General features: G+C 30.9%; 1 protein-coding gene across 1 annotated transcript in view; it reads right to left on the bottom strand.

The window, feature by feature from the left end:
• LOC106478334 (ashwin-like) overlaps positions 1 to 8,312 on the bottom strand; it is a 20,879-nt gene extending 12,567 nt beyond the window's left edge. Inside the window, exons 1-2 of the mRNA XM_013938871.2 lie at positions 7,987 to 8,312; positions 1,933 to 2,120 (exon numbers count right to left, since the gene is read on the bottom strand). Of these exons, the coding sequence (XP_013794325.1) occupies positions 1,933 to 2,120; positions 7,987 to 8,127 (329 nt within the window). The 5' untranslated portion in view covers positions 8,128 to 8,312. The remainder of the gene's footprint in view (positions 1 to 1,932; positions 2,121 to 7,986) is intronic.
• Between the last annotated feature and the right edge of the window lie 2,845 nt (positions 8,313 to 11,157).

Genomic DNA, 11,157 nt, shown 5'->3' with positions numbered 1-11,157 from the left:
TAGAGTTTTGTATGAATTAGAAACTAAATTACAGATATTGATAAGCTAGAATATAAAATAAGAACCTTTTATCTTTTCTATTTGCTAAGATATTGCTCACGTAATAAATCAAACACAGTGTCACCCTGCCCACCTCTTTCAATTTTTGGAAATGCTCCCTTAGATACACTTACTTCTTTATATGACATGAATAATCAATCGGAAGGTCAGAATGTCACCCTAGTGGTTTTCTCAGCCTTTCTAACATAACTAGCACCATTTCTTTGTTTTGAACCAAGATTTCAATGAGGTAGGTTGAGTCTTTAGTTTACTCAAAATTTCATATTTTTTAGAGTAAAGTTCATCTTAGTTACTAAGCTTATTAAATTGTAGTTTTATTCTGTGGTATTGATGTTGTAATTTATTATTTTTTAGTTATTCAAGTGTATATATAAAACCTTAAAAAAGATATGTTGTTTCTTATCCTCCACGTGCAAAATTTTTAAAGGCTTAGCAACTGAGTACAAAGGTCATAACTAGAAGAGATAATTGTTTGCTTTATTTTAACAGTAAATAAAGCTATGTTTTAAGAAAAGTTTAAGAACTTATTCCTAAATAGCAATAATCTATATACATATATCATGTATAATAATTGAAATGTAACTTTACACTTGGTAAAGACTAAAAGTCAGTTTTATATTATTGGATACCGTAACATGAGAACACATGTGCCACATCATCGTAAATTCTGTATTGTTAGCAACAATATAATAATATAATAAATATATATATATAATATAATAATATATTTTGAAAAGCTTGTATTGTGTTTAATAAATCTCTTAGATTTTTCCCTATTTCGTTATTTGATATGTTATAATCGTTCTGATTCTTTTTCCTCCAACTCCTTTTAATTGCTTTCATCATTTTGTGATTTTGATACCAACAATGTTGCTTTTTATATTTGAGTTTGATCTAGAGATTGAGTTATTTCTCTATAAACTCCTAGCCAGTTACTACTTCATTACTAATTGATTATATTTTGTAAAGCTTGAACTGAGTTTAATAAATCACTAATTTTTCATATCATATTAGCAACATATTTATTTGATATCAACAATTTACATTACAGAAATGTTCAAATGTAATTACAGACAATTTGCAGTGAGAAAACCATGCAGATGACTTAATGCCTATCAAAATTCCTATACAGAGGTCTTAGGAACATTGAATAAGATTTTAAAGTTTGAGATCTATGCTGTATAATGATCTATGTTTGGTATCTTTGCTACAGTACAAATGTGGTTTCCTGTTATTGTATAGTTTTATGGACTTACATAATCCAAGCATTAGATTTAGGCCTAGATCTAAAATAAATCATAGCATGTCCACATGCAGCCTTAATTTAATATTTAAACATGTTACTGCCTTAATTCAAACCAGATCTATTTATATATAAGCTTGCCTACTAAGCTTTATACTCAAAAAAGTATATGTTAAGTTTATTGTGAATGTCCATGTATTTGAACTGAAAAAAACAAGTTAGTAATAAATGTACACTTGCAACTTTTTGGGTAAGTAAATTTTTTTTCACCAAAAAATTTCTTCTGATACGTAAAAATTCTGATGATTGTGTCCAGATATCACTTAAGAAAACAAAGCATTAATTTTGCATCTTGATGTATGTAAACGAAAAAATTTCTTAAGTATCAAAGTATTTTCATGGTCATCTCCATCAATTTTGTTACCCTGCTGTTGAAACATTATGAAAATGTGTGGAAAAAGCATTTTGGTTGGACTCGTAGTGGCAAGATTACATTAAAGGTAAAACATTAATATTCTTATTAGCATCTGTGCAAAAGTTTACATAAAAATTGCATTTTAGATAACAAATGACTTACATGTATATACTGTACATGAAACATTTCTAATGGAAAAGGCTCAGATACTCACTTTTTTCCTTGGCCTGGTACGTTGTTTTCTTGAAATTTTCTTTTCTTTGCAAGAATACTTTGTTTTTTTGTCAAAATTCTGCCTCTTACTGTATCTGCAAAATGACGTTGTGGAAGGGGGATCACTGTTTTATAAAACAGATCAACCAAGCTGGCTTTGTCCAAGAGCTTTTCATGACTGATATTCCTCTAGATAAAGATTGTAATAATAAAATTAGTAAAACAAATAACAAAAAATTGACAACTAGACTTTTCAACACACACTTAACAGGTCCAAAAATTCTCTTTGGTTTGGTGCAGAATTTGTAGTTGACTTTAATAATAAAAAACAACAACCATTAGGAGTGTAATGGAAAAACCAAAACTTGTAAAAAAGCTCAAGTTTTGCCAGAAAAAGTTACCCAGAATCAATCATGATGAAATCTGGAAATGTCAGCCATTTTGAGAAAAAATAACGATCTTTAAATAAAAACTCCTGGAATAGCCAAGTTTTTTGGATGATTCCACACAGATAACTTATATATCTGAATATCTGGCTGTTTCTGAAATTACTTAACATTTTCCTGAAATCTAAACTTCCAAAACCACACGGGTCCAACTTTTTAGCCAAAATTCATTCTAACTTTTACAATAAAGTCACACATAGTAAAAGTACATAAAGCAAACTACACTATACCTACTTTCCACTATTTGCCATCTTCGTGTACTTGGGAACTTCTTTGAATTTTTGACATTTTGCAAACATACTAAAAACACAAATGATTGAGTAAATATTTTTTAAACTGAAACTACAGAATAAGAACCTGAAAATTAAAATGCAATAAATAATGTTTTAACAAATGTTTAGACGATGTTATGTCACATATACTACCTTTGTCATGAAAGTTTTCTTGAAAATTTAATTACTTAAGTGAATTAGAAACAAAAGCAAGCAACATTAAGGAATTTCTCTCTCAAGTAAGTTTTATATATTAGATAGGTTTATCTTCTATGGTTTCAGGATAATCACTGCATTGTTGAGTAAATTAATAAAAAGGTACACAAAACAGCTTAGCTTCTCTTTAAATTTGTACCATTTGGATTGAAATGAAGGGTACAAAATCTTTTAAATTGAAAAACTTAAATGAATTAGAGATTCATCTTAAAAAAGTATATACATTACAGGTGCTTTGAAGTACAGAGAATCTAAAAACCAATGTATGTAGTGCTACAGGGTCATTGCAGTACAGCTCTTCTAATGGGGATTATCTATCAATAAGGTGACATTATTACTGTAAGGGACAGTATAGGACAGTTAGTTGTTAAAAATAGTATTTATTTAAAAACACCAGGAATGCAGTCAGAGGCATTTCTCACAGATCAACTTTATCATTGCATATGTCAATAAATGAAATATATACAGACTTTTAATTCAACTCACATGAAATGTATTTACGTTACTCACATTATTTATTTTATAACAATACCTTTCAGCTTTTCTACACACTGAAGTTTATGATCTGATCAAAAAATTCAGAGTTTGATACATCATTTTCTATAGATAACATTGCTGGTGATTCTAATCTTTCTTGAGACATTGTACAACAAAGATAAGCTCTGAGAAGCTTAAGATGAGAAAAACTTCTTTCTTCCAAACAGTAACTGGAATAGTCAGGACTATACAAGGTGCTACATATACATTTGGTTAGATTTCACATAACTCATTTTCTATGATAAATTTCAAGGCAAAGTTTATATTGGTATTAGGTGGTATAATCCTGCAAAGCACGTTAAGTTTTTCATGTATCTTTAATTCATTGATGTTGCATAAACCCTCAAAGTTGAGTTTAATCATAAGATCTCTGCAATGCTGCAAAATTTCTTCTTCTGTAATAATGCAAAGTTTCAATAAATCACATTTCCCATATTTTTTAAGAGTCTAAAATTGGATTTCAAATTGTATCAACAACAACATTAAACATTAAAGTAAGGAATCTTGATTGCTTCTTTAGAATCATTAGTACATTCATCTTCACTTTCATAATTGAAAATGTTTTTCTTTATTACTGTTGCCCTTTTCATTTATGAAAGTTTCACTTTTATTTTCACAATATTTATCATACTCTTATTACATTACTTACACATTTTTCACTATCATTATTACTAGTTCTCTCACTAATATCTTCAAAATTCCATTATTGACTGTGTCTGTAGAATCTAATTAGGACTTATTGAAAAAATTGTCTTTAGCTCCTTATCTTTTATGTAGCTATGACAAGCCAAGTTCATGATTGAGGTAGAAAATATGAAAGAAAGAGGTGTGTTGCTTTGGAAAACTCGCACGTTTGAAAGGACCTATGAGTAAATATTTGAAAAAAGCCTCTAACTTACAAATTTTACTTGCCAGTAACCTGCACGATGCACAGTGAGAGGTTTTTGATTATAAAATTTTATTATTGTTCTTATTTCACATGATTAGGTTTTTATCTTATTACTTCACCTCCATGGTTACCATTTGAAAATTGTGAATAATATTGTTGGTCTATTTTATTGTTGTTTTTTCTACATGAGAAACATTCTTTTGATCTTGTAATTTCTATTGTGCCTAATTATCATTATAGCAAATACAGGATTTGGAAACAAATTGTTAACAATTATGATTATAAAGATGTGTTTGTTTTTGTCCACAATAACATGTATTTAAAAACACCTCACTCAATATAAGTGTGTCTATTTTGAAAGTAGGTATAAAGAATGAGTACATAGACTGTAAATTCCACCCTTACTGTCTGGTGCATGGTTAGTCATGACTGGAGTTATGAAATCTATGTATTTTATATAAAAATAACTTCTGACGCATCTGCCATCATTTATAGTTGATTAAACCATTTATATTAAATGTGTGTTTAAAACAGGTTTTCTACATTAAGTGTTTTTATTATGTCTTGGAGCTGAAATGTTTTCCATAGCAATGCATCTCCAAATACATAATGGAAGTTTATGAGAAAATGGGATTCACCAAATAGACAAATTTTCAAGATCATATCTATTCCATATACTGAAGGATGGGTGTACTAAAAACATTATACAATTTTCTTCCCTAGAACTTCTTGGAAGCCTTTATTTTGGAAAACTTGGCAATTCTCTCATTTTGGTTGGAATATGCGAGTCAGACCACAACTCACACAAAATACAAGTTGTCACCATGACAACAGTCAGAGTAACTTTGTAGCAGTAAACACAAAACTAAAGAGTATGGAGTAACTAACTAGCACTAGCTATGGAGCCCCATAACACATTGCTATATGCAAGCTCAATCATGAAACATGTCATACTTAATTGAGAACACATCATGAATAATTATTTGAGGACTCAACATTAAGATATTGTAAGTGCAAAATGCATAGCAGATACAGCATTAAATAGAAAAGTTAAATAATCTCTACATCTCAGTGCTTAAACTCTATTGAAGGAGGACTATCAAAATTGATTCTTCTTAGAACATTTTTCTTTTTCCATCACTAAGTCAGGCCATGGCCCTAGGTTGTCACGTAAAGCTATATCTGGCCCTGTTCCTCTGAACCCATTCCAATAATTCAATACCCTTCCTTACATTAGGAATCAAAGACTGAACACAATACTCCAAATGTTGTCTAACCAGTGAGCTGTACAATGAAATTATAACCTCTTTAGACTTGTATTCATTATTTCTGTACATACAATTTAAAATACAATTTGCCCTACCACTAGCAATTTTAAATTGTTTGGATGGTTTAAGAGACTGATTAACCAGAACACCAAGATCTTTTACTTCCGTAACACTGTTATGGTTATTCTCATCAAAGTTATACTCATAATTTAAATTGTGATATTCCACATGCATTATCTTACATATATTACAATTAAAAGCCATCTGCTATTTATTTGTCCAACTCACTAAACAATCCAAATCCTTTTGCAAAACAGCAGCATACTCCTCCTCACAGCCAGCAACACCAAAAAACCTTAATATCATCAGTAAGTTTAAGTAATTCATTGACCATTCCTTCATTTATGTCATTGATATAAATAAAAAAGAGCAAGGGTCCTAACACTGAGCCCTGGGGTACCCCACTCATGACATTTCCACCCTATTGACTATTTCTGTATAAAGAGTTAACAATAAATCTAAAATATTATTGTTCTTAGTAGGTTTCTTGCCCAACTAGTGAAGAAAATCATCATGAAAAGTTTATAAAAAAAACCTGTCTCCCTCATGGTTTGATAACATTTCCTAATCTATATGGCTGAAATTAAAATCCTACATAATTATGACCCATTAACAGCTAAATTCTTTATCTCACTGTACAGTTTCTAATTAATTTTACCAGTTACATCTGGCGGTCTGTAACAAACTCCAACTAAAAGCTTTCTCCCCTTCATAACTGCCAACAGACATCCAAGTAGATTCATCCTACTTACTATTAGTTTTGATATCCTCAGATGGTCAGGATGTAACTCACATTTTCCATATAAAGTCAACACCCCCCTTTTTAATACTAAACTATAACCCTATATTTCTAAGAAATTTCTGTCATCAAAATTGTCTAAGTTTATCCAAGTGTTAGTTATTACCATCACATCAACAAAATCATCTGTTCTGACTAATGTTCCAAAGTCTTATGTTTTATTTTTTACACTTTTAGCATTTCAACAATAACAGGTTAGCTACCCTTAAAATTACTTCCACACTTTGTTCCTATACTATGCTTTTCTCTGCATCTTTTTAATTCATTTAGTTTATTCTGGCCCTTAACATTGTCTAGCCCTTACAGTTAACAGTCCTTGCAAATAAATCAGATACTACCTTATTTATATTTAAACCATCCATTCGAAAAAGCTCTCTTTTCCCATTGAACTGCTCCCACAAGTCTCACCTGCTTATCCTTACATATTAACCTAAACCTAGTATTCAGCCCTAATAACCCACTTATAATTTCTTCCCCACAATTAAGTCTCAGAAGTATTCATAATAAAATTAAATTATTATAGCCTTTTATTTAAATGCCGTTATCAATCCCTTGTACTTATTAGTTAGCTCCTCTAACCCACCTTTAACTACATCATTATCCCATATATGTACTACAAATACTGCATCACTGCATTCTTACTATTTAGTATAATATTTATATCACTTGTTCTGCCAGTAATATCCTCTATCCCTGCCACTTTTCTTCTTATTTACCCCACACACTATTCTATCCATGTACTACTTAAAGAGTTCTAATAAAGAACAAAATTTAGTTTTCTTATACTTCAACTTTATTTAAAGTATACTTCTTAATAATACGCAATATGGTCATTGACTAAAGCTATATTTACATGTACAGTACTTTAGTATGTTCAAAAGTGATATGTCTAAGTCTTAAGTTTACTTGATGTGATTATCATCAAAGAAAATGTCAAAGTGCTTTGTAATTTGTAAGCTTTTCCACAGGTGTTTTGTACTATCTCAGTATCAGTGATTTTGAGTTATTCATGCCCCCCCCCCTTCTCCTATGTTAACCCAGATAATTGAGAGTTAACTATAAACAATTCACTTTACTGTTTACAAAACTGTGAACACTTAACACCTACACTACTCTTAATCACTGTAATCTGGGAATAAATAATAAACAATAAATACAAGTAGCTAAGAATTTTACTTTTAGGGACACTAACAATAAACAACACAGTGTTATTGTTAAGTCTAATGTTTGGGAATTTAATAATAAATTACTTTTAAATTAATATATTACACCATTTTAACAATACCTTACGTTTTATACTATTATTACTAATACAATTTATCTTTAACTAAAATAAGAATTGACAAATAACTAGTGTTAAAATATTTAATAACTTATGTAATAATACAATGTACTTAGCCTGTTTTATAACTTACCAATATGCTGAATTGTAGTTAAACTTAAAACTATTAGTATTAAAATTTTAAAAAGTCGCATTTACCCTCGGTAAGCCTAATCTAACGTTTGTAATATTACATGTTATAGATGAGGTACGAAAATATAGTGATACTAGAAACAATAACACAAACCTTTCGAAATATTTCTTGTAAAATATGTGTTGGTAAAATCTCAGGATGCTGTAAATCAAAAGAAATACATTTTTCCTTCGTTAAATCTGTACTTTCCTCCATGACCCTTGTTGTAATAACATATTGCTGTTGGAGTAGCATAGACCTATATTTTTGTAAATGGGGCAATTAATAAATTTTAATGCTTTTTTAAAATTTATCTTTCATCTAATAAATTCATGTTATTGTTTTTTACGTTAAAAAATTAAAAATATGTTTTGTGAAATAAGAATACAAATGTGACTTAATATATATTTACTATGCTTTATGTATAAATGTCCTTCGTTAAATAATAAATATATATATGCATCACAAAATAATTGCATCTTTCAGAACAAAAATGATTAAAAGAAAGTTTAGGATGTTTTTTTTTTAAATATAGAAAAACTAAAACATCTTTAGCATGAAACAAAAGATATACTTTTAAATTTATCAGGGTCCAAAATTCACATAATTTTTTACCGTTCTTTCACAAAAATACTAACTGATATGCCCGGCATGGCCAGGTGGATAAGGCGCTCGACTCGCAATCTGAGGGTCGCGGGTTCGAATCCCCGTCACACCAAACATGCTCGCCCTTTCAGCCATGGGGGCGTTATAATGTGACGGTCAATCCCACTATTCGTTGGTAAAAGAGTAGTCCAAGAGTTGCTGATCACGACTAGCTGCCTTCCCTCTAGTTTTACACTGCTAAATTAGGGACGGCTAGCGCAGATAGCCTTCGTGTAGCTTTGCGCGAAATTCAAAAACAAACAAACAAACTAACTGATATTCCAGGGTTTCTAATTAATCCTTCTCAGTTTTAACTGGTCCACTCAAAGAGCCTGTTTATATATGTTAATTCAATTTTATCAGTGGCAAATGTGAATTTTTCAACGAAAGACACCATTGCAACGTGTAACATTAAACAAAACTTTTTAATTTAAAGCAACAGTTTTTGATAACATCACTCTTGGAATGTACATAATTTTTATATTAATCCAGACAAACAACAAAAATAATGTGACTTGAGATTGCTATTTTATTTCTGACCAAAAGGTAAGTGTTTTCTCCACTAAAAGTTTAATATTCAACACATTTTGTTTGGATCGATCCCGCCATTCGACTGTTCCAGGAACCTCCTTTTCATTTCAGATATCATAGGAATTTCCATTTTTTCTTATTGCTTAAAAATAGGTCAGATCTCCAGAAAAGCTAGAATGGCTCCACTTGAGAGATTAAATAAAGACGATACTTTCACGAAACCAAAACGCAACTATGGTTTTAGGAAGAAAGTATAGAAATGCACGTTTGATAATAAGGTAAAATAGATGAATGGTTAAAATTTTGATCGGTCCTATTGGCTTGTTTAAATTATTATTGTTATTTATTGCTATTCTAATCGGCCCGTGGGCCTTCTGGCTGATCAGAGCCGACTAAATAACGCGAATTTCGAATACCGATATACATACGGATTACAAGAGATCAATTCTGGTCCATACTATCTTATTTACTTATATCATATATGTATATCATTCCATTGATATAACATTGAATAAAAATTTTAATCCCACTCTTTATTTTCCGATAAATCACCAATTCCCCTCTTAAACTCTTGCAAGGTTGACCTACACTACTACTGATGGCAACTCATTTCATAAGTAAATCACTTGTTTTAACTGGAGCCAAGGTGACTTAAATATCTGTCCTTGTAGTGTTCAAGGCTACTGTTTCTTTCCTAATCTAGTTTAAAAAGGTGGTAATTTCTTGTTTATCGAGAATACTCAAATACTTTAAAAGTATACATTTTCTAAGTATACATACTTTAAGCAATAGAGAATTAGTTCTGAAATAAGGCTAAACTGCTTTTGCTTTAGTTGTCTATTCTAATAACTTATAAGTAAGAGCAAATAATATATCAGCGACACTAAATCTTCCTTATCCAGTTCCGAACGAGACCTTTCGCCCACTCCCAGGGCCCATCAAACAGGATGAGATACATAGATATAGTTATGGTCGAGGCGATATTTTTATCACCAGTTTCATGAATAACAACTTTTATAGTATGAACTTGATTAATAAAATGAATTATAATTATTATAAATTATTATTTAAGCGACTTACAAATCAAAATTAGAATAAGGATTAATAAAATAACACGAAAGCATTTATCTATTTTCAACATCATTTATAATTTATTATATTTGAAATAACTACAATCATTCGAAAGAACTGGCGAACCAAAAAAGCTATGTCTTCTTGTTCCGAAGCGTGTCAAGCAACCACAAGGCGTCAATGGTACAAAAAAAAAAAAACGTTCTTAGTAAATTCTCATAATTTATGAGTGAAAGCAAAGAATCTATATAAATACAATAGTTCGGTCTATTGTCTTTTTTATGTCCATGTAACTACTTCGCGGATTGTGAATGGATCTTCACCAAAACTGGTGTGGAGATTCATAAGATCCATGCGGAGGTACATACAAATTTTCAGTTATGCATTTTGCGTTTTGCGGTTTTTATGGGCGTTTTTTTATAAGCAGCTTTTCATGTCCTAAGATAACCTTTCATTAATCATGAATTTACATAGCTTTCGAGCCTGGCATGGCCAGATGATTGGGGAGCTCGACTCGTAATTTGCGGGTCGCGGGTTCGAATCCTTGTCCCACCAAACATGCTCGCCCTTTCAGCTGTGGGAGCATTATAATGTTACGGTCAATCCAACTATTCGTTGGTAAAAGAGTAGCCCAATAGTTGGCGGTGGGTGGTGATGACTAGCTGCCTTCCCTCTAGTCTTACACTGCTAAATTAGGGACGGCTAGCGCAGATCGACCTCGTGTAGCTTTGCGCGAAATTCAAAACAAACAAACATAATCTAACATTGAACTCTTCAAAATAATAGACTCAGTGAAAGACGAATGGACACTAAGGAAAGAGGAAGAACTTCCAATTCAAAACTTAAAACTAAAGCTGAGCAACCAACTAGCAACGCCATTACATCTCAAACTGTGATAAATTTATCGTGCTTGACATAGGGAAAGAGTGAAAACTTCGTGGAATAAACAAATGTAAACTAATGAGGATATTACTATCACAAAAGAATTTAAGCTTCACTTATCAAACTGAGGGCTTGAGTTTAAAAGAACGAGAGAAT

Source organism: Limulus polyphemus, unplaced genomic scaffold (genome assembly GCF_000517525.1).
Source record: "Limulus polyphemus unplaced genomic scaffold, Limulus_polyphemus-2.1.2 Scaffold200, whole genome shotgun sequence".
Taxonomy (NCBI): Eukaryota; Metazoa; Arthropoda; class Merostomata; order Xiphosura; family Limulidae; genus Limulus; species Limulus polyphemus.
Note: the sequence above shows the minus strand (reverse complement) of the source record. Positions and strands in the feature narration are given on the sequence as shown.